The 24718-nt window shown below is 43.9% G+C and overlaps 1 protein-coding gene across 1 annotated transcript in view; it reads left to right on the forward strand.

Moving 5' to 3' along the window:
• Positions 1-3257: 3257 nt before the first annotated feature.
• CSMD2 (CUB and Sushi multiple domains 2) overlaps positions 3258-24718 on the forward strand; it is a 304852-nt gene continuing 283391 nt past the window's right edge. Inside the window, exon 1 of the mRNA XM_059830635.1 lies at positions 3258-3414. Within this exon, the coding sequence (XP_059686618.1) occupies positions 3258-3414 (157 nt within the window). The remainder of the gene's footprint in view (positions 3415-24718) is intronic.

The raw sequence follows: 24718 nt of genomic DNA on the forward strand, positions 1-24718 counted from the left end.
ATCTATGTATGAAAATACAAGGCAAAGTATTTTTAAAATAGAACAAATATGTGCACACCTTCAGATGCAACAGCTGTGTGTTGAATTCTTTACTACCAAAATCATGATATTGTCCACTAAGATTTTGGCTCTGTACTTATCTCCTTTCCGATAGTCTGGAACTGGACTTCCCTGTCCAGTTTCTTGCTAATAGAGATATTATTCATAGCTATCTCTTAACTCATGATTATGCCTGGATAAATGCTCTTTTCCCCCCAGTAGTGATAGTATGTGGTTAAGAGAGAATCAATGAAATAAATTGTGTGGCATTTAGTAAGATGTCTGGTTTTTTTTCCCCTCATACCAAATTACTAATTGTGGTACTTAAAATTTTAGGGAACATGATCGTGCTCCCAGTGGGAATGCCTTGTACAGTTCCTCGTATCACCAGAGTGGTTGTATTTGTGAGCCAGGGTGCTGTCTGTGTTCTTCTCGGAGCATGATGCATGTAGGAGAGAGAGAAGAGCCCTGTGGATGGCTTTCGGTCAGAACTACAGGGAAAACCAGGCTTTGGCACTCAGTTTAAGTCCTTGATTTTGTCAGAGTCTGTTTCTCTTCCTCTAGGAATCTATTGTGAGGATTTGGTTCGTACCTGTGAATTGCTCTTGGCTCCATGGATTAAACTGGAACTTGGGGATGCTGCAGTCGCTGTTATTTGGAGGAATCACAAAATGGATCAGACTGTTTTTGTCAGGGAGGGTGAGGTACTGTGTGATAAATGGAATATAAAAGTTGGCTAAAGAGCTGCAGAGGCTGTGGAAGGCAGTGAAGTCTGCGGGCAGCAGACTCGGCTCAGCCCGGGCTGTGGCTGCGGGTGGCAGTGCGGAGCAGAACTTGTCTCCTGGTGGGTGCTTGTGCTGGAGACAGGATTTCTCTTTCATAGAGAGGTGATTTTCCAAGGTGAGAAGCCAAGTGAGTGGTAGGGGTTAGAAATGGGCTGGTAACCAGAACCTGCAAATGCCTCCTTGTTAGAGGCGGGTTGTAATCAAAGAAGTGGGTGATGGCAGCGATGGTTTCTGCTGTACTTAGTCTTGTCCATTTAGCAAATAAATGCAGGTTTTTTGTGAGAGTTGGACCCTAAACCTTAGTGGTTTTGAGACGGAAACTTACTTGGGAGGAAACGCTTGGTTTGAAATAGATAGGATTTTATTAACCAGGAATAAAGTGGGCTTGTATCTCCTCGATGACTCTGTTATGCCTGTGGATTGTTCTTCATGCAGCGCCAGCCGAGTCTGGCTCAGCATCCACCCTGCAGCACCGGGTCACATCCAGCTGAGTGCCATTTTGGGATGGGGGGATTCTTGAGGTGAATAGCTGTGTAAGGGGAAACCAATGGACGGAGCGGTGAAGCGTGGTGCCCTGTTCTCTGATCCCTTTGTATTTGGATCTGTGCCTTTGAACAATAAGGTCTATTTGAATAGGACGCTGCAGTTTAAACAGACATAAAGCACCTCTTTCATGTAACAGCCCTGGTTGCCTTGGCTCTTGGCATCGGTTCACAATGTAGGCAGTGGAAGGATTGAAATGCAGAGGGGACACGGGGAAAGTGAGTGAGAGAGAGGATTGATTTGAGGGTGGAGGGACAGATTTGCAAGCCCTCGATATAATTTGTTTTTTAGCTGTCAAATAAGCTCATTCAAGGCAACCGGAACAAGACCGAAGAAGGGGGTTTTGCAGCAAGAAACTGCAGCAAATGCAAAACACTAAGGCAGGGGGATGGGTGGCGAGTTGAGCCGCCCGCCCTGGCTGGGCGAGCCGGCGGTGCCGGCGCGGCGGGGGTCGGCCCGGCCCCGGTCCGCCGCGGGCAGCGGCAGCGTCCGGGCACTGGGACCGCCGGCTGCCTCCTGCTGCCCCGGCGGCCCCGCGGGGGGGGTAAGGCTGGGGGGGCTGTCGGTCTGGTAAACACCCCCTTCCCGCAGGCAAGAGCAGTGCTTTTGGGGGGGCTGCCCCTTGTCTGGCAAACCAAAAGGAGAGCGCTGCGCTCGGTTCTTGCCGGAAGGGGGGTGGTATTTGAGGAGGTCTTTTTTTTTAAGCTTTGGTGTCATGTTCGAGTTGTTTTTCTTGTCCATAGATCTGAGCATCATTGTCAAGCTAAGTTCCTGAACGTGGCTTTAACAGACTGCATGTTTTCCCCATCTTGCATACAGCAACAGGGACAAATGTACTAATAGATGTTTAAAATGCAGAAAAAAGCGGTGGTGGAGGAGAAACCCTGCTCTCGCCAGCCCTGCGAAGGGGCATCAGCACTGCAGCCAAGTGTGCTCCGGGGAGGGGGCACAGCCAGGCAGCCTCTCCCGCCTCCGGAACCCCTTCTCCCAACCAGTCCCGCCAGCGTCAGGGCGCTGCTCCATGGCTGGGGTCCGTGCTGCCGGGACAGGTTGCAGATGGGGGGGTGCATATGTGTCTCTTTGATCTCTCCTGTTTGTAGCAAAATTTGCTTCCTCGCAAAAATTGTGTCAATATCATCAAGTTGTTTACAGAGGCGGCAGGGGAGGGGGGGCTCCGGGAGGAGGCTGCATCGCTCTGGCAGATGTCTTAATAGCAGAGATGCTGCGTGTGTGTGTACGTATGCATGCTATGCCATGCTCCGTGCAAAATGGGGGGCTGTGGGACTTAAACAAGAAACCTGTAGTATGTATTAAAAATAATAATTTGTCATTTGTTGGCGCTGGTGGGGCGGGTGCTGGTGGGAGAATTGTGCTGGGCTGGGGAAGCAAAACTGAGGCAGATCTGTTGGGTGGCTGCACAGCAGCCCCTCGCCACAACACCCCTGCCCTCTCCCCTCCCCAGTGTTTGGTGAAGAGGAGAACAAAGATATGGGAACGACTAATCAGCTGGCTAATAAAAAAGTATAAATCCCTGGGGACTGTGTGCTGCTAATGCTGAGGAGCTGGCTCTGAGACAGCCACCGGGAGGGACGAGCCAGCCCGCCTCTCCTTTCCTCGCCTCTCCTCTCCCCGAGCTGCTGCCACACTTGGTTCATTCCAGCTGCAGAAGCTCAGAGCCTTCCATGCGGTGGGATTTTTTTTCTGGGCTGAAAAAAATAAAATAAAAAAAATAATCACAAGCCTGACCTGCTTTTTCCCCCCCTCTTTCCTTCCTCCTCTTTATCCAGCCGAGCAGAGGACTATCCCAATTGCAAAGGGGAAGAAAAAGGGGGGGAAAACCCAACAACAACCACCAACCCCCAGCACGCCCTGTTCCTGCTGCCCTTTGACATGCGACCTTCCTTGGGATGGGACGAGCCGGGATGCAGCTGCAGCTTTGGAAGGAACTGGGGAAAATTGGGGATCTTGGCTCTCATGACGGTGGAAGTGAGCTCCTGGAGCCGGGTGCTGCTGCTCTCCGTGGGGCTGCTGGCCGTCTCGGTGACTGGTAAGTGTAATGGAGAAAGCTGGCAACTTTAGGAGCATTTTCCTTCCTGCTCCTTAGATCAAAGGACTACTGTTAATCCTCTTTGGGGGGGGAGAACCATGATGACCCTCTGTGTGTGTGGATGCACTGGCGTGTCAGCACATGCTTCCCCGTAGTGTTCAATAAGGAGTGTATTTTCTTCAGACCTTTGTAGCTTTGTACAAGATAGTTTCCTTCTGTATCCTTTGGGAGCAACAATTTTAAGCGATGGGATAATAAAAGGTGGCTTTATTTGATCTCATTTCCCCTTCTCTGGTGGGTCAAATCATTTGTGCACAGTTGCTGTATGGTATGCAAGCTGACGGTGAAAAATGCCATCACGGTTTCCCCCTCTGTCTTTCCCTTACATTTTAATTCATTATTTCACTACCCCAGTGCTTGCCCATAGCTGATAAAATAGATTTAGGATGCCTTGCATGAAGATGGAAGCACTTTTCTCTTATTCCTCCTGCCTTTTGAGTTGATTATTTCTTATATACGAGCTCTTCGGCCTCAGCATCTGGGGTTTTTTTTATGAAATATGCATTTATTGACTTAAAAGATAGCAAAAGAAGACTTGAATTTGGGGGGACTTTGCTTATGTCTCCTTCTAGTTTCTGCAACTGCCCTTGTAGCAAAAGCATATCAAAGGACTGGAGTTTATTTCTGGTGTAAACAGCAAATATTTAGGGACTGTCCTTATGTGTGTGTAGGAGGGGGAAGAGTGGGAGAGCCGAGTGTTTGGCAGTGTCTTCTTTCAACACTGTGCAGTGCCCTGATTTCCAAGAGTTTAAGTAATGTTTGTCTTGTCTGCTGTATCTTAGGCTAGAGGAATGTGTGTTCATGTGTTGATGTGTATGAAACCTTCTTGGGTTTTGGTGGGGTTTTTTTTTGGAAAACTTTGTTATCTGGAATGTAACACTGGTTTTATTATATAAGGCAGATTTCCTCTAAGGAGATCCAGAATAAGTATTAACTGCTCCTCCTGAGTACTCTTGCAGTGGACCTGAAGAGTTTTGCTAACTGGAAGTATCTATTAGGAAAGGGTATAAAACCACCCAAACATCCTGCAAGTCCTAATTAAGGATGAATATTTATTTTGGTGAATATTTTTCCCTTCTTTAGCAGGAGCACTTAGTCTGTACAGAAAAGAAAACCATTCCAGCAGCTTCTGTTGTGCTTTCCTGATACAAGTAGACCAATGTAGAGATACCTAAATGTATGATTTACTCTATTGGGGTTTACAGCTTTTTTCTTTTCAGCTGTCTGTAGCTTATTCATACTAGGTATTCCAGGCTTCTCTCTGTACCTGCTTGTTCAGTAGCTAACCCTTTCTTCTCAGGCCCCTAGCTCTGCTCTCTGCATTTAGTGCTCTGTTCTGGATCCTTCACCCAGAGGTTGGTGCTCTGTGTTGTTTTTCTTTGAGCGGAAGATCTAGAAAGCTTTTGCAGACCTTGGATGTTTTTTACTTGCATCAGAGCTAGAGGCATTGGTCAATAGCCCCTCTTTCCTAGCTCTCTTTTTTTTTTTTTAGCAAATTCTGAAATCCTAGTAATGATCTCTGTTACAGCAAGGTATCAACTTTGAAAATCAGTAGCTTACTGCTAGATATCCAGAACTCGGGGAATATATATGGAGTGAAGGCACCCACCCTTTGTAGAGTCCATGGTGGTTTCAGGGTCTAATATCAGAAAGTAAGTTTAGTCTGGGCTGGGACTTCTAGTACCTTCGCTGAGCAAATCGTGAACCTCCGTAGAGCAGAGTTCCTAAGAGGCTTCAGTTCTAACCTTGCCTGTTCCTAGGGTTTGTGTAGGTGGTAATAACCAAGAGTACCCATAGTGTGGCAGTAGAGCTGTATATGTAAAACTATCAGTTAGTAGTTCTGGCCCTCTTAAAAATAAAAAGAGAAAGAAATCCAACCCGCATCGCATCAGCTGTGCCATGTCAGTAGTCCTGTTGCCCAATAATGTCCTTCCAAAAAATGGCCCAAAGCATGTGCTTTCTTCAGAGGCTGCTGTGTCTGAAGGCAAGATGATGTAGCTTCTGTTTGTGCAAAGAGCTGGCTGAGCTGTAGGGAAGGTGCTGTTTTGTGACATGCTGAAGTGCAGGGTGGGAGAGAGGAAGGAGTTCGTATAGTTTCCCCTTTCAGTTTTAAGGGTGAGGTAATGACTTGATATGTTTTAAGATTTGTGGAGGGCACTGAATCTGTCTTTGGCTGTGAGTTGATTGTGATCCATGCATGGCCTCTCAGAAATAACAGTGTGTATGATGGTTCTGAAACTGTATTTCTTGATTGTCAAAATGGGTGGGAACAGGAATAGTATTCTTTTCTGGTCCCTTCTGGGTACTTAGCTATGCATCGGCACTAGAAGGTGCATTTGGGGTATGTATTGGCCAGGTGCGTATGGTGTACACATATGCAATTCCTTTTGAAGGCCTCTTCTAAAGGGGGTCTTGATACCATTATTTACACACTGTGCTTTACTAGTCAGCACCTGGTTTTGTACTGGGTTATGGAAAGATGCACCGTCTTGAAACATGGTCTAATCAGTTTAAACCCATTGTAGTTTTCTTTTTTTCTTGATGGAAAATAGTTTTTGGCAGACTCTTCCTCTGAAGAGTGGAGGAGCGGGAAGCTGTTTGAGTTTTGATATATATGTATGTGTGTTGTAAATCATCCTTTTATTTAGTTCTGTTGTCTTAAATCTCCACAGGATGAAGAGTGATTCAGGGGCTCTTACTCTGCCGGGGGAGGAACTTCAGTGTGAAATACTCAGTGATTTGAGTGTATTTTTTTAAGGGGTAAGGGTGTGAGATACTAACTCTCTGAAGTGGTGGATAGGTGTTTTTTGTAGAAGGGAGGGAAATGAATAGTCACCAGCCTGATTACATTTGATCGTGGTGTATGATGAAACTACAGTATTTTATGGCAATAGCTGAGCATCTCTTTTTGATCAGAGTCCTATTATCAATGCTGAAGCAGTGGGGATATCACTGCTAAATGGCATGAATGATTCCCATGTACTCATTCATGTCTTGCTATTGCCTTTTGTTACTGGAAAGGAGTCATTTATGGAAAACATTCAGAGGGTGCAGGTGTTTAGAGGGTACAGCTCTTGCTTGGGATCAGGCTGGCTTCTTGGTCCTTGGAGAGGTTGGGAACACAGAAGGCATCATGTTGCTGTACCTGCCTCCTTGCCTTTGTGACTGGAAGAGAGGATACGTGATCTAGTCTGTATGTTTTCAGCACCTTGCAGTGTGGGGTAATGTTAGGTGATCCTTAGGTGGATGGGAGTGGGGCCCGATCCTTCCCTCTCCATGTGTCTGTATGGATGAGGCTGGGCCACCACGTAGCCCTCAGGTTTGGCTGGAGTGTAGTGAGTGTATTTTCTTACTGTGAACGTATTGTCTTCACACTGGCGTGCACACTTGTGAGTTCTCAGTGAAGAGCATCCAAATTCAACATGCTTTCCTACCTGCAAGTATGTGCCCATAATGATGGGTAGGGAAGGGTGGGGGATGAGGAGGCCTTGCTAGGAAGAACTGGCTAGGAAGACAGCAGTGGCTAGGACTCCAAGCCTTGGATGTTTAGGTCACGACTCATGCTGTGGCACCGTAGGCAAGCAACTTCGGTTTTGTCTTGTTCTTTGTGTTTATTAATGAGTTCATAATTTGGGGTACAGGAGCTTTGCTTTGCTGTACAATTGTTCATTGCCTGTCACTCTTTTTTTTGTCATGGCCTTGCAGTGTTGCTGAAGAACATCTAAGCTCGAGCTTTCCTTGCCATTGAGCTCAGTCTCTGTCATGTCAAAATCTCCCTAGGAGGTATCTGTATTCAGCTGGCTGATGGTTCCCAGCTGAGCCAGCCTGCAGTGGTACAGAGGTGGATGTCTGCTCAACTGATCCTCGGTGGCTGCCTTCCAGTTGTCTAGGAGTTTCTGTCAAAAGAAGGCGCTTGTCAAAATGGGTGCGGGGAATGTGATCCAGGCAGTCTGCTGTAGATCCCAGTGGATATGCCTTTTGCCAAGGTGGTTTAGGGCTCAGGGTGTAGTTGAGCTGTTGATCAGGTGACTGTTTGTAGTATCCCTGCTATAGAGAATACATTTTCCTGTGCAGAAGTGACTGCCTTATTAATCTGCTTTCAGGGACAAGTGAGGAGTAATTCTTTTTTTCCTGCCCCCCACAGTCTGCTGTTAACCACTTCCACCTGTGGAACTGCTGGACTACTGTGTGGTGCTTGCTGCCTTGCTCTGGTTCCTGAGAGGCCAGCTGTTTGAAATGCCCGATTTCACAGCTGGGTTTGTTCCTGCTGATGTCCCCACCCAACTCCTACTTAAATTTGGCGGGGATTGGATCTTGACCAGAGGAAATTGCTATGGTAATGTTGAGGGTTAGATAGGTTTGGGGTCAGATCAGGCAGCCCTAACCTCTGTAATGCTGTGTAACATCCAGCCATGGCAATAAAGCGCTTGTGGAGAGTGGGCTGAAGGGTGAGCCTCATCTCTGTGCTGCTTCCATCAGGTGCAGCTAAGCTCTGAGCTAGCTTTCTGATAGTGAGACCCTCTTTGGAGATGGAGAGCATGTGTAGTTCTCTGGCTAGACCGGTACTGGATTTGGAGTTTTTTGTTAGGACTGTGCAGCTAACCTTCTGACCTTTCACTGCCATGCATACTTAAGAGGCATATTGTATAGGTGGTGTAAAGATTTGGGGGAGGATGCTGCAATAGATGTCTTTGTGCCTGTAGTATTACAAGAGGTATCCTGAGTATTATCAAAGGTATCCTGAGACATAGGGCTAGACTAATTTTACATAGTTCGTTATAATTTCACTGAAGCCTATGTTTAGCTGAGGAGATTTCAAATGATACTACTTTACTATCCTCCATGTTTCTAGGCATTGGGGGGGTTCAGAAATACTACAAAGAGGCCTGGATTCGAATTAGGCTTTTGCCCAACAGGAAGTATAGCAAATTCAAATGGAAGGGGAAAGATGAGACTTCAAGGGCTACAACAAATAAATGATTAAGTTGAGTAACAAAGATTCTGTACTGCTTGAATCGTTAAGTCCAGCATTTGGTTGTCTATTTGACACCTGCAGCAGCCAAAAATGTCAGAGGTAGTGTGTTGGCTCAAATATCCAAATGCAGCCTCTGTGGGTGCAGGTGAATGATGGGAGGGTTAACAGCCTCAGGCTTTAAAGGGATTTAAAACCAGGTAAATCTTTTTGCTCCACCCAGAAAGACTGGCTATAGGAACAGAGATGATGTCATCAATCCTGCATGTTAACTGGGGTTTTATAGTCTAGCTCAGTATTTTAATGAAGTCTGTGTATTGCTGCTTATTGAAATGTTTCCCTTAAATGTATTTATTGAGAACTCCAATGTATGCACTTAATACTTGTCACCTAGATATTACAGTGCTTAAGTCCAGGCAGTGAGGCTTATGATACCATCCAGTAGCCTCTGTCAGAGAGTAGAGGCAAACATAGAATTAAAGGGCTTTCTTAATGAAGTATTCTTTTAACCTGTATCAGTGGCAAATCCAGAGTATTGAGGGGGCTGTGGAAGTGGTAGGGAAAATAGTGCTGTTGCCTGCTCAGTATCTTCTATCTTCTACAAGTGCCAGGCCACAGAAGCCAGGTACGAGTCCTTTTCCGCCACACTTTTCTACTGTGGCACTTTGAAGGAGCGGGGTCACTGTGCGCTGCCTCTTGTTTCTCTCTGTGCCCAAGGGTAGGGGGAGATGGGGGGAACCTCTGCCTGGGGCAGCCCTTGCTGCAGCCCCAGGAGCTGCCTCGTAGATGGAGAGCAGCTTGCTTTGCTGAGTGACTTGCACAAGGTCATTTGGGGAATTTGTGGCAGAGCTGCAAACATGTCAGTCTTGGCCTTAGACATAAGATTGCTTCTCCTGTTTTGTTACTTAATTGTCTGCAAAGGACCATGAAGCTACTTGTTGGGAGGTGCTTCAGTGCAACTATAAGGTTATTTCTGAGCCCTCCTGTGGTGCGAGTGTCTACTTTGACGAGTAGGCACTTGCATTGCTTTCAAAAAAAATCAAGATGCAGAGACAAAAAAGTGATAGTAGCACCCACAGTTTCTGTGTTTACACAATGTTTGTGGAGGAGTGAAGTACAGTGCAATTATGGAAATCAATGTACTTTCCTTGCAATAAACATGATGCAGTGCAGTAATCTGCAAAATACATGTGCTTCTGCCATGCTATGCAGTGGCAGACTGATCTGATAGTGGTTAATGTGTAATTGGGAAAATCCCATTGATTAAAGAAATCAAATTAACTCTGTTTCAGTCTCTTTCCTGCTGCCATGGACACAGCCAGCCAGAATGGGGACAGTATGCTGCAGGGAGCTTGTATGTAATTTTTTTATGCCTCCTTTGCATGAAAGTGGAAGAGTGTTTTGGGGTGGTTTTCTCCCCCTCTTTTAATGTGACTTCACAGTGATCATTATGGTGTTCTTTCCTTCCTCATGGTGTTGAGTCCCTTGCAGTAATGGTTGCAGGAATCTTCTATCCTTACGAGGTACAGGCATCACCATTGTAGTAATAAACTAACTGCCTGTTTCTTGTGTGCTTGCTCCTGTTTGCTGGATGGAAAGAGAACTGGGGACTGTATTGGAGTCCTGCTGGTGCTAGTAATTTCCAAGAGGTCAAAGTAAATGTGGAGTAGAGGGATCTGATCTGTGACTTTCACTGGGAGAAGAGAAGGGTCTTGCAACTGTGAGGCCTGGAGCAGCTATGGTTGCCAGGGAGATGTGTGACTGGAGAGTAATTAAAAAAAAATCTTTCCCCATTATTGACTGCAAAAATGTACTTGAAAATGAACTGATGGCCTAGGTTTGGGGGAAGCAGGTATTTAGAGAGTTGAAGGAAGGGGAACATGACTTGAAGAAACACCTGTGTGCAAGATGAAGTATTAGTGTATTTATAGTATGGTGTACTCAGCAGGTTCATGAACAGTGGTCCTTATGTGTCTAGTATGGTGTAAGCATATGGTTGGAGGCAGCCCTTGCCGGGAAGAGAGTACAATCTAAGCTATCAACAAGTATTGGATACAGTTCTTGAGTTTTGGAGGACTGTGAAGATAGGTGGAGACCACAATACAGAGGGGCTTTCTGCCTGTGCTGCTGGAAGTCTGCTTCTTAAGCCAGGTTTGTCTAAGGACATTACGTGAGAAAGGCAACCGTGTCACCAGAAAACAGCTTTATACTTGTACGTACATCAGACTGGCCTTGATAAGAGGGCTGCTGTGCAGAAATTTTTTTCCCTTCCCTCCATGTAAGGAGGTATTGCTGCTCCTGCTTCGTTATTAGCCCTGTAAGAGAAGGCACTGAGCAGAAGCAGCCTGTGCCCAAAGACGTGTTGCTGTAAGTGCAGGGAAGGTAGGAAGGCAGAGCCAGATGCAGAAAGGCTTGCCAAGGTCATGCAGCAGGTTGCTAGCAGAGCTGGGAACAGACTCTAGGTCTTCTCGCTCCTGTGTGTTACTGCATGCCAGACAGCAGCACAGAAATGCTGTGCTGTTGCTTCTGAGAGATGTTTTTGAGATGCTTTCTCTCTGCAGATGAGGTCTGAGCTGTATCTGTGCTAGCGGATGTGAAGGCATTTTACAGTAGTTAGACTGAAACGGAACAATTTCTCAATCCATCTATCAAAATGTCTGCAGTTCCCATTTCAAGGCAGATAAAACAACAATGAATATCAAATAAAGGTGTCTTTATCAAGAACATTTTAAAACAGAAGAAAGAGAAGGCTGGTTCTTTTGGCCTCTGGCTTGCATTAGCTCTCTGGAATGTTAAGTCTATTCCATCCTAATGAAATGGCTTTATTTGGGCTTCATCCACCTGCCTTAGTGCCACCTACATTTCTTTCAGTGTAAGGAATTCAGCTGCTTCTCAGTTGTCGGTTTAGTGGGATGTAGACCAACAGGCTGTTTCACCAAGCCGTGGTCACAGCCTGATAATCCTGTCCCCATCAGTGCCCGGAGCCAGTTGTGTGAGGAGGTGCAAGAAGTACCGAAATAGACAAGAAAGATGAGTTAATCACAGCTGGAGAATTAGCCACAACTGGGGATTTTCTGGTTCAGTGCTCTCCTCTTACTTGCACTCTCTCTCTTGACTTGCAGAAGTCATTAAAGCTCTGTTCTTGATGTTTTCCATGGCTGTTGGCACTTACAATCCTTGAGGGTGTGAGCCTTAGTCATTCTCTTTCGCTTCCCCATCTGTAAAATGGGGATAAGTAGAATTTGCAAAATCCCGAAATGATTTACAGATTTATTCTGCAGAGAGATCATAGGATGTTTGTGAAAAGCTTTCAGCAGAAACAAATTGCACTAGCTTGATTAGCTACACAAGTTTTACGCTCTTGGTTCTCTGCCTTGATTGCATGGACTGAATTCAACCATTTCATGTAGAATTTGGGATTAATTATGAATGACATTCTGAGGTGAAAGCTGTCTGTCTGCTACTGAACTTTGAGAAGTATTCATGGCACAAAAGTCAAAAATAGAATCAAATGCAGTTTCAGTTCCAGCAAGGATTTCCACAGGTTGCTCAGCTCCTTCTGTAATTTGTGCTTTATCAGTTGTACAGTTTCTATATGTTTATATCCATGTTTGTCCCTTTTATCAAAAGACTGCAGTGCGGCTTTTAAAAGCATAGTGTACTCCAATATAGATGGGAAGGTAGGAGACTTGTAGCAGACTAAGAATTTGCCAGAAGCATCAGGGAATTGGATACTGGTCTCCAGCAAAAGCAGGGTTTTGGCAGAAAGGATGGTCTGGACCTTCAGATTTTAACCTGCCACAGACTCTTTGGCTTTGAAGCAGATGCTTAAATTATGTGAGCTTCAGCTTCTTGTCTATAGAGTGGAAAAATAGTACTCTCTAATGTATTATGAAGACGAATGTGTCAAGGATGGCAGAGATTAAGTAGAGAACTTGTTTCCAAACTATGGTACCTGTTTTTATCAGCAGTTTAGCAATTTTTTTCTTTGTTAAACTAGTGAAAGCAGAGTTTGAAATTTTGTTTATGGCATTTATGTCATGGCTTTTGGAGCCAGTGGGCCTGAGGTGGATCTTAACTGCCTGAAAGAGCTGGATGAGTGGATTTCCTTAATGTCTGAGTTGACTTTTTATTCACAGAAAGTTTCCTGAAGAACTTTACAGTGGGAAATGACGTGCTTTTGTATAATAGCTCACATGCTGTTACCACTCTCCCCTTGCTTTGCTTTTGTTACTGGTGTATGTGTGTGTTGCCAAACCCTTGAGATCTAGTCGCCTGTAAGGGGGACTCTCTTTCACCGTTATGCTAGCTGGCAATTTAAGCCTCTTGCAGAAAAGCTGGTCTTGCAGTTTGAAAATGTAAGGATGTACTGGGTCTCGTTCTGTTCCCCGGTCCTGCCTCCTTCACGTTGCTGTAACTCCATTATCGTCAGCAGGATTCTTCCCTGTTCTCGTGGCTGCAAGGCAGAGGAGGATCTGGTCCTTTGTTAGTCACTTGATCTGACATTGGTGAGCAGTTAAAGCCGAGTTAGAGGTGCGGAAAATGGAAGCTCATTTTTTCTGTAACAAAGGCCCAATTTAATGTTCCTTTCCCATTTGATACACTGAATAACAATATCAAGAAAAATATATTTCCTCCCAGAAAGGAGATCTCTGTCTTCAGAAGGATAATGAAGCCTGGTGCTTTTCCAAAGCTGATGCCATTTTTAAAGATGCTACTTGCATCATGCAGCATACTGTTCATATCCCTCTATTGTTGTTTTGTCTCCATTAGGGAAAGGTTAGGCACTGATTGTGGACACTGGACATCTGTCAGCAACCATCCTGGGATGTTCTTGTTAAAGTTAAGTATCACTTGGAGAAGGACTCAGTCTGCTAATATTAAAATAATGTCCGCCTGCTGAAATAATGAGCATTTGAAGGATAGGGAATTTGTCCCTGGTAGTGTTGGGGCTTTATTTCTGGTGTTGGGTTTAACACTCAACCTCTGAAGGCAGCAGTCCTGGAATGACTTGTCACTCACGTGCTGGCCCCTCTGCAGGGCTGCTCCCTCTTCCCAGGGCTCCCGTTCCCTTTCTGCAGGCTGCGGAGTGGTGTTGTGCAAATGATGTAGCTCTTCAAAGGATGGTGAAACAGCTGCATTCCAATTTCTGTACTTCGGTAGGGTGCTTTAGTGAAAATACATTCAAAAAAACCTGTCAGGTGCTCATGTGCTGGGGGAGCAAAGTGTGGAATGGTCTCCGCTTTGCGGGGAGTACCTTGCTTAAGGCCTAGAGCTAAAGCACGGTGAAACCGTTGTGGCTTTTTGAGTGAAGTTCTTGGGTCTTGATCGTGAAGATAGCTCATCTAGTACCTTGGCAGGGGTGTCTCGTAGACCAAGGTATATCCTCTTTCAGTAGCACGTACTGTGCGAGGCCCGTGCTGTTACCGCCTCTTCATAAACAGCTGAATTGGCTCTAACAGGGAGAAGTCCTCTTAGGAAGCGCAAGTTCATTTCACGGGATTTAAAGTGCTCCAGAAAATAATGTTTTATGGGAGGCTCTGTCATTTGTTCCTGCAAAGTACTGTGACAGTCTTAAATTACAGAACAAATTATAACCTTTTTTGCCTAGGAATCTAATACTGAGGCTTATTATGGGGAGGTTTTTTCCTTTCTTTTCCATGAGTGCAGTTAGCAAATGAGACTTTTTACAAAAAATACCAATTTGAACCTACAAGTCGATTCAATTCACCCCTTGTTAACTCTTTGATTGAGAGCTATGTAGATTGAAGAAGAAAGGTATTGATCTGCTTTTGGGATTGAAAACTAAGATTAAATAGAATATGTCTAAGGGTGAAAATGAGGTTTTAAATGAATGGAGGAGGTGAAAGAAAAAATAGTACAATATAATGTTAATGGTAATGGAAATACGTTCTGAGTTTCTTTGTTAGTTCTACGTAGATGGAGGTCACAGGATACAGAAACTGTGTGGAAATGACTTGAACTTTGCATATGAGATTGATCCACTGCAGCTAGTGGGAATATTTGCGTACAAGTCGTGGCAAATTGATACCTAGCACAAGAATTTTTCTAAATTGGGTCAGAACAGGATTACAGTAAGTCTGTTTTTTTCGTTTCAGAGCATCCATCAGTTACCAAGATTATATTTGGACAGAGGGGCACTTATCGTTAGAACAGAGCTGATAGTTTTTGGTGAAGAATTTAGGTTTTGCTGTTGTATACGTGAAACTCATGTGTAAAGGGACTGAAAATTTGAATATAATTGAAATGTCTCACTTTTTCTAACAGAGTATCTGTAGAAACCTTTTGTAGCTATTTATTGTTTAGGGCATGTGGCTGTCTTTTTTTGTCCTGTTGGGTGAAGTGAATTGTTAACTTCTGTGTACTGTCAACTTCTGGTGACTTTCACTGATTGCTCAAGGTGACAAGTAGGTGTTAGGTAATAAATATCAAGTGCAGCAATACTTAAAGGAAGTGAATGTGAAAGTGCTGTTAACGGAATCAAGTAAAAATTGGATTTATATCCCAACAAAAATTCCCAGGAGAAATTGCCTTCTGTTTGCCTGTCTTTGTAATTCAAATATGATAACACAAGTGCAAGCTGTTGTAATACAAATGCCTGGCAGAGTGTTTTGTTGGAAGATCTCAAAGCACTCATAAATGCACAGTATGCCTCTCTATAGAGAGCGTGGGGAAATGAGAATTGTGGTAGAAGAGTGAAGAGCTTTTAATAAGTGGAGTCTCTGCTTACTCAGGATGATGTTCTTTTCATATATCTGAAGGTATAAGATTCTGGTCACTGTAGTAAGAGCTAGTTTGCTGGTTATGGCATTAGCTGAATATCTGAAGTCAGTTCTTCTGTCATCTTCTGTAGAACTTCTTTGTCTCCTTTCTGTTCTGAGCCCTAGGTGCTCAAAAGGGTTGGTGGCCCCTCTGCAACTACCATGAGTATGTAGTAGATTGGTGTAACTTCCGTGCTTTCCATATAGCTATAAACGCATGAAAACATAACCAGATTACTCTGACATTTAAAGGTGTAAGCTAGAAACTGAAATGTGGTGGGGAGCGGAAAAAACCACTTGCAAGTCCCTCTGAGCGTAGGGCAGACTTATTTCTAAAGAAGAATCTATATCCACTGTATTATTATCTTTAAACTGTCAGTTTTCCATCAGTGTAATGATTAAATTGTTAATATTGTGAGAATTTCAAGGACTGAGGTCTTCTAAATTATTAGTGAGATGAGATTTGTAGCTAGGTCAAAGATCTCTCTCAGGGCAAGTTCCGTTCTCACTGGCCTTGAGGGAGCATTGAACTTTATAGATGGACACACAGCTTCGTAATTAATAATGGCAAATGAAATTGCAGCTACTTTTAAGTCTTTTCACGATGACATGGATTTGGTAACAGGGGGAATAGAGACTAATAATGAAAATTTATCATGAGGAAATCTTTAAACTAGGCCTTCACTGTGATTTGTGAGATGGATTTCACCTTGAACCTTATTTCACCTTTCTTATGTTTTTTGCAATAAAGGAGTCCTAACACCTGAGATGAAAATGAGTTTGTGTTTGAGCACAATGGAGAAGCCATTTAAATGCAAATATTCTTTTACTGGAAAATAATTGAAATACAAATTGAAAAATTTGTTTTGGAGATAATAATTAGCACCTTATAAATGAGACTGAGTAAAAATGCTGCTTATGAGTGGAGTCCGTTTGCAGCGGTGTGTACAAATGTTTTTCATCAAATTCCCTTCCCTTTTCTGAGTTTTCGTTTCAATTGTGGGTTGAGATGAACTGCTGGGTGAAACACCAGACTTGTGTGGGGGAGAGAGAAAATCTGAGATTCGGGACTCACAGACACAGCAGATAACCATGCCTGCCCTGTGTCATTTTCATGGATGTCTGGAGTGAAGGGGGGGAAAAGCTAAATCTTTACTGTGTTCATTTTACAGATGCAGATAGAAAATAAGAGTAAAATTTTAAGAAGCTATTGAATCATCCTGAACACTTTCTTTCAGTCTTGGACTCCTGGGGCAAGATTTGCAAGGATGTTTAGATGCTTGAATAAGTGTATACTTGCCCAGTGGGGTTTTCTAGGAAGATATGTTAGCTGCAGAACTCAGGTGCATTTGTAAAGGCTACAAGGCATCTGTCTGCAGTTCTTAGGTTATAAAAAAAATAAATGTTTGTAACTCTGGTCCACTTCAGTTCCTTTTGAAAAAGGGACTTGTGGTCCTTCAGGTGAATTCATTTTGGTTTTGTGAGATCTTGCATGAAGGAGTTGCCTGATCTCTTGAAAACCTTGCCAGCAGTCCAGGGTCAAACCAAGGCCTCCCAAGTTCCAGCTTAGTGCCTTAACCATGTGTTAAACCGTATTTTCTTAGACTAACTCTTGGTTCCAGATAAAAAGTGTGCAAGCTTGCACACTTCTGGTTGCAAAGTCACTCTCCTGTTACCGGAGTAGGATGCAGCACTTCTCTGGCTCACTTTGAAACTGGATGCATAAACACTCCAAAGGAGACTGGCAGTGGGATTCAATTAAAGGCTATTGGGGCAACTGAAAAGCCATGAAGGTAAGTCCCAGAAAAACCCAGTGAGGCTGTTAGTCATAGTAGAGACAGCATGGGAAGAATGTGCACTAATTGGTTAACGCTTGTGAAGTGCTTTGAAGATGGAAATAGCTATATAAGTGCTTGGTGGTATTATTATGCTGACAATGGCTATGTAGAAGAGTTGTGGCGCTAAGGGAGCAGTCAAAATTGATTAAGAGACAATTTTGAAAGAGAAGGTTTTGAAGGGAGAAAATTGCATCCCTGGAGAAGAGGCCATTCTGGCTGAATATTGGGATAACTGTGTTACTTCTCTGAGCTGAGCGAATGATTTCAAGTAATGGATGGTCTGCGCAAGATTCCCAGTTTCATCAGGAATTACGCAGCTGTGAACTTTGCAAATAATAACTGTTCTTTAGGTTGTTAATGAGAGGCTGCTTGAGAGGGGTGGAATTGTTGCAAGCATTAGGAAACCCAGTTGTTTAGGCTTGTTTGGGGTGTGAAGGTCACATAATGTTTAGTTTGAAACCGAACTCGTGAAATCCAGTTCCTCTAAGAGCAATCAGAAAACCTTGGAGTTTCTGGATTGTGAATCACAAAAGCTTTAGTATATGTATAGATAACTCCAATGGGTTTTCCAGCAGAGGTGAGAAAGAGTTGATAGAACTCTTTACAAGGCATTGAGGAACCTTCATTGGAATGATTGGAGTGGTCTGTCCTTTGCACAGGAGGAATTCAAATGGAAGTGGGTTGAGGTTGGCAGGGGGATGATCAGAGGAATGGAGGGGTGTATCTTAGAGTGAAAGCACAGGGTTTATTTAGCCTGGCAAACAGGGTTGCAAGGGGATCTAGTTATTCTCTATAAATACACCAAGGCCAGGTAAAAACAAAACAAGGGGAAGGACTGTTTAAGCTAACAGCAAAAGTTGGTATGAAAACAAATGGGCGTAAACTGGTTTGAATTAATTTTATGTTGGAAATTAGAATAATGTTTATAATCATCAAAGCAGTAAGGCTCTAATGCAAATCTTCCAGTGTGAAGTACAGGACAGGAGAGTTGTATTTAAATGGGATTGCATGGTGTGATTGCCAAGCCTGGAAGGAGACAGTATGTAATAACCAGGAGAGTTTTTAGTTCTTAACTTTTTATCTCTCTGTGTGTATATATGCACACATGAACACACATCCACATGTGTGCTTTATAGTCCAATTTGTAGTCAGTTGCTGTATCTCTGCTTTTTTCTAACTAATGACTATAATAGGGAATGCGATTAAGGAAAACAAACTCAAGAGACTTGAACTGGCAAAGAATGCTCAATTTTATTTGCTGGAGACTGAGCACAGGCCCAGCTGTTGATTGGAGTGTTGAAGGCTCAGCAAACTTAGAAGTTGGACTCGTGAACATTCACCTGTGGTTGCTGTTTTTGCGTCCTGTCCAGCCTGTCTGAACCAGTCACACTGGAATGCTCGTCTGAAAGTCTCGTGTGTTCCCTGTCAGACTGGAGGCAGAGTGAGACCATCCTTTCCTACTAAGATTTTTGCATGTCTTATTTCATGAATCCCATTTGGTGTGAAAAAACTTAAACTCTGAACACTGATATTAGTGATCACAATAGACATTGTTTTAAGTTTCTGCCAGAGAATATCAGTATTAAAACAGGTACTTAATGCACCCAGTAAATCTGTCAGGGACGGAGTGAGAGCAGATCCAGTGTGCTAGCAATGCAGGTCATGGGAAACTGAAGCAGGAACTGTCCAAGGTCAGTCAATGGCATGGTGCGGAGGCTGTTAACTGATAAACCAAGGTGTTCAGCTGTGCTCTGAGGACAGGGTCATGGTTTTTTGCATTCTTTGAATATAACTTTACTCATGTGCCTTGGTGTTTTTGCAGCCTACCTCTGAGGTATGCTAGCATCAGTACTGCCTTGAGAAGGGGAATAGCAGAAACGTGTATTTGACCTACTGAATAGCATTGGCTGTGGCAATACATTCAGGGACTTCTGCGTTTATCCCACAACTTGAAAGAAATGAGTCTGGGGTGTTGTCTCCTCACAGATCTGCGGGGGGTTGCAGGTGGTTTTGAGGGTTGCCCCCCAGTGACTAGGCAGCAGAGGGGACCTCAAGGTGACTGTAACAGTGCAAGCCAAGCGAGTGTGGAACTGCCAGTTGTGTGGTTCGTTTTTTGCCTTGCTGTAAACGACTGGTCCAGGGAGCACGGTAGCTGTATAAGCCCTTTCGTATCTGTTGTGCCTGGCAGGGCGTGGTAGCTGGGGAGGAAGAGGTGGGAGGCAGTGTATGTATGCTTTTGCCTCCATGTGCTGAATGGCGGAAGTATTGCCTGGTGATGCCATGAATCTCCCTCTTCCTAGCACAGAAACTTTTTTCTTCTCATTCCAGCAGGTTTTATGAGGATAAACTGTACTTTTAAGTGGAGATGGCTAATGTACTCTGGAATATTCTGGTTAACATCTGTTGCAGGTTAGTGGTGAGCAGCCTGTCAGACAATGATAGACCCCATTACTAACTGATTATTTCTACAAATGCTTGTTCATTTATCTGCTCTTGCTATTAGTGACTCATCATGGCTCTAACCTTTATTCTGAGTCTTTAATTCTTGCTGTTTAAGAAGCATTCCATACTTCTGGTCCTGGAGGTGGCTAATACTGTGTCATCTAGATAAAATACTTTATTCCAAGCATATGGATGAGTGTCTCTGTTCCTGTGTGTAGTGCTAGAGAGAAGAGGCCACAGCCTGTGTCCTGGAGATACATGGAAACACCTGCAGCCTCTGGCTTTGCTTAAAACATTACTGTTGGGCTCATCATCTCAGAGCCCTGTTGCTAAGAGGCCCTAGGCCAAAATTCAGGTCCGAATTGTGTGTGTAAGGCTCATTGCTAAGAATAGTCACGTCTGCTTGCTTTGGTCTGGGGATATCACTTCTGTTTCCTTGTGTCTCCTACTGCCTCTTCCAGACTGCTTTCCTTGGCTTCCTGCAATGCCCAGTATTCAGCAGAAAACCCCAAACAATTGGTGTTGCTGAATACCAAAGGCATGGATATTGTAAAGGAAAGGGAGGAAATGAATTGTGACTCTTGGGGAAGCCTTAGGGTAGAAAGCTAGTTTATCTGCAATATTGCCAAACTCTATTAACTAGTTGTTTAACATTCAAAGGAATTTCTATATATACAAAAATCAAGGTTTTTTTTTTTCCTCCCCTTTCTTTGTTCGTTAAGGCTGCCCTGTAATGAAGCTGCAGTTGAGCTGTTGCATGTGTGCCTTTGCCTAGCAACTGTGCCTAGCAACGTCACAGCATCGCAGCGATCCCAGCGTTGGGGACGGAGCTGGTTAGAATGGTAATTTGTGATGAAAGATACTAGAGCCTCTCTTCATGAGGCTTGGAAAGCCTTGTTCTTAATTTCTTGACCTTCAGGCTTCCTAGAATAGCTACAGACAGCTTTCTGCCCCTGCCCTGCAAAAATCAGATGAGCTGAGAGTTGCCTGGTAGCTAAACCTTTATATGGTGCGTGGGGCTTTGAGACCTTTTTCTTTAGTCTCGGCCAAGTCACGTTGCCTTGCAAGTCACTGGGTTTTTTATGCTCATCTGAGACAGGGTGGTCAGTTCATGCTAAAGAATGGGAGGGACAGAAGAGTTGATGACCTTCTGTAACCAGGCTTGTCTCTGGCATGGATTTCCAGTCAGCAGGCATGTTCACACTGTGCAGTGCAGTAAAGTGTGAGAAATTCTCCTCCCGGTATTGACAGTGCTGCTATTTCCATGTGGCAGAGTGCTCTGGAGAGGCCAGCTTGAATCCTGTTAGGGTACAGCTGTGTTAGCACTGTGGCATGTTCAGGGTTGGTGTTCTGGATAGCACTGCTGGGCCAAGACTTCCCTACTGCTGGCAAAGATTGCTCCGCAGCCTGGCTGCAGCTCTGCACGTATGTCTTGTTGATCCTGTCAGTTGACTGATTCCATGGTGCTTTGGTTGCAGCAGCCTAGCATGAGTTACAGGCTAGGCTCTTTACTCTGGCTCCACATATGCTCCAGATCCCCTCGTATTCGCTGTGAATGGCTATGTGAAAGATTTGTATCCAAGTGGAGCTCAGCAACTGAACTTGGTGGGTTTCATGGGATAAGTGCAGCTCCTTTTCCAGGTGCTTCTCTTTCAGGTTTGAGGTAGTGAAAAATATGCTAGTTCCCCACAGGATCGGAGGGGAGAATCATCATCCTTTTGCAGAGAAAGCACAGCCCGGAGGCGTTGGGGGGTGTGAGCTGTGTTCCTGATCCTGTTTGTGTTCAGTACTAACTGCAAATGCTTCATGTAGCTGTACCACAGCCTTTGGATTTACGTGATGCTTATTGTACAGGATGGAGTGGGAGGAAACATAGATCTTGAGTTTACATGAGGATTCTTATTCCTGAGTCCTTTACTCTGGTTTCAAGCAAGTGCAAAGGGATGCCGATGTGGCAAATCTTCACCAGTAACTATGCTGATAAAGCTCAGTTCTGCTTAAAGCAGGGTGAGCGGCGGTATGTTTGGCCTTACTGACAAGATTCCTGTGCTTTGTTCATCGTGAAAAGGTTCAGGGTTTTCTTTCTTTCTGTGTACGCTCCTTGCATCAGCAAACTGCTTGGTTGGCTAAACACGATCTCTGTAGGTCAGTAGAGCGTGGAAACAATCTCTTCTTTTGTGATACAGTCAGAACAGGCAGAGCCCATTTCATTACTTTGTTTGACGCATGCCTGTTTTGGGAGCCTTCCACATGAAGCAATCAATGTGGTCTTTGTCACCATGTGTTCAAGGAAGATGGTGAAAACTGAGATTTGGTGAGAAGATACTGAGGCATTCTGTGTTGTGGAGTAATTAGTAATTTAGTAATTTAAATTCCTCATCAGTATTGGCCAAGCAAAGTTTTCTGCACTATACATGTTTGAAATGTTTTTTAATCCATTGCTATTGACTGGATATTGGATCAGGTGCTGTATGAAGCAGTATGCATGCCTGTGTCTCTCCAACTAGCTAACTTGAGTTAGTGCAAATAAAATGCAGTATTTTTTAAGATCACTGCTGTAAATAGTCAAGAAAATATACATTCATTAATGTGTCTTGATGAACACAGACTTCTCTAATATTTACTTTGGTACTGCTTATAGAAAAAGAATGTGTTACTGGGGATTTTTCTAGATGCTTATTAAAATAACTCCAGAGTAATTTTTTAATATCTTTTATTAGTCCTTAAGCCCTCCTGCCTCCCCTTCTAACAGTAAAATAAGAGGGAATCCATCTCCCTTTCCCCTCACTATGTGCAAGTCTTTACTCCTAAACACTTGTCCTGTTTTCTGGCATGCTTTGATTCTGTTTAGATTGTAAGCTTTACAGATGGTGAAGTGGTATATAAATCTGCAGGAGTGATTGAGAAGGATGTAGCGTGCACCTGGGGAAGGCCAGCATGACACTGTAATGTCTCTTTGATAAACCCACCAGCAGTAAGTGTTGTGGTATTCACTACAGAACAGCTCAAGTCCTTACCAGCTACACAACAGGTGATGCGATTTTTGTGTCCCCCCCTTTGATAGCAATCTTTTTAAATAAAAAGACAAAAATCTCATGAGGGTCTTGAAGACTGAAGTCCCTTTCCCTTCTGTTCACAGGTCATTCCAGGGTAGGGATGAAGCAAGCTGGCAGGGGACAGCCTGTGTTGGGTCAGCGTGCTGTGCTCCCGCCCGCTCTCCCTCTGCTGAGAAGAGAGGACTTCAGCCTCAAGGGAAAATCTGGCAGCTGCTGTTGTGACCAGTGTACTCACTTAGGCAATTTCTAGCTTAACCAAATGAGGCATTACTTTCCAGCAGCTGAAGTCTCTGGCCTCTCAGCATGTCAGGGGACTGCGGTGCAGCTGTAAGACAGGACATATGTGCAGTGTCATGTTCTTGTGATTTCAAGTTTTGTCCTGCAACGGCTTTTAATGTTACCTGAAATTGGACATTTTCCTTTTTCTCCACAGCATGTCAGAACTCCTTTGACCTTGCTATTGAAGTATATGCCCTTTCAAGGTTCAGTCATGAAATATAAATCCAAAATATAATAAAGCAGAGAAGACTTTCTGCAAAGGAGAAGGTTAGCTTGGCGTAGAGGAGGGAATGCAGCACTGGGGGTGACAGCTGGCTTCCCAACCATACGGATGAGGCAGTGTTCAACTCGGGCTTAGCTGTAGCACTCTGTCTGGCTTTTGACTTCACACTTCAGGACAGACACAGAACAGCTGGGGAGAGTCCGGAACATCACTGGGGGTTCAGAAACATCACTGAACATGTTGGGTTCGTTTATTCTGTAGTAGTGCTTTCCAACAGTTTTGAATCTATTGACCTCAACGTTTCCAGTGTTAGGTTGTCTTTATTTCTATGTAGGTGCTTATTGCATTTCTAGAGAATTCAAAAGAATAGACATGAGCTTGTTTTCCTGTCTTGCCTTTCACAGATGCCCACAGGCATTATGAGCTGCAGCTTGAAAATCATGTGCCTTGGGAGGAGATTGCTGGGGAGAATAAACTGTTCTTTGAGTCCAGTGTAGGTAGGGGAAAATGCCATGGTCTAAAGTAATAACAGGGTGAATCTGGGCCAGACATCAAAGAAATGGAGAGCTATGATGCATTTGTCCAGGTTTTTCTTAATCTGAAATATGTAAGCGTCACTTCTAAGGTATGTTGTAAATGTTATGTGATCAGAGCAGCGTGGCAATGCGTGAGCGTGGTGCAGTGACAGTTGGAAGTTCCAGACTTCCTTTTCCTCTTCTGTGCAAGTATTTGTAGTTCCCAGTAGTAAAGTAGTTTGCCTGGTGCTTTTGCTGGGGAATTCCAAGGTCAGCAATGTGACTAGAAATCCCAAATATGTATAGGAAACTTGTATAATTTTCCAAGACAAATTCTTTGGTTGGGAGAGGAAGGCAGGGCACGTGGGAAAAACTAGATACATTATTACAGCATCTTCACTCCCTCCATCATCTCTTCTGTTCCTCTCTTGTTTCTACTTGGGAAGCCCTTAAAATTGAATTGTTATGCTAACGTTGGAACAATGCCTAAATGTAACAGATCTCTCCAATAAGAGTCTAAAAGCCTGGGCAGCACTGAAAGGGACAGAAAGTGATGACAGTGGGAGTGAAAGACTGTTGGAATGGAAGGGAAGTTATGTCTCTCTCCAGAGAACTGGAGGTGACTAAGTAGGTTTCAGGAATGATATGTTTGATTTGCAGTATCACAGTATTGTGCCATCCTGCTGAAAACTCACATACTGCTTTTGATTTGAGGTGGATGTCATAATTCTTTCTGGACTTGACAGTAGTGGCATGAGCTCGATTCAGATAAAATGCATGTTCTTTGCCCTTGCATTCTCCAGTTTATCACTCCATGTGTTCAGAGAGAAAAAGGTACTGGCTATCTGAGGTGTAAATCATCCCCTTGATGTTCTTGGATCCACTGGCTTTTGATTAAAAGTTATAGTTAATGGAATGTCTCTGCATTATTTATTACCCAGAAGTCTTTGATATAAGACTGTAGGTTAAGTTAAAACTATGAAAAGGTGAATACTTAGGGAAACAAGGCTTAGATTTATGAAGTGTGAAGGTACTTTCCCTGTTTGTTCACTTAAATTCTGTGAGCAGGAGAGTCAAAGCTAGGCTATGGGTAAAATACTTACTGTTTGTGATTGTCTGTAGTGATTTAGAAGACTA

Source organism: Gavia stellata, chromosome 29, assembly GCF_030936135.1.
Source record: "Gavia stellata isolate bGavSte3 chromosome 29, bGavSte3.hap2, whole genome shotgun sequence".
In the NCBI taxonomy this organism is placed as follows: domain Eukaryota; kingdom Metazoa; phylum Chordata; class Aves; order Gaviiformes; family Gaviidae; genus Gavia; species Gavia stellata.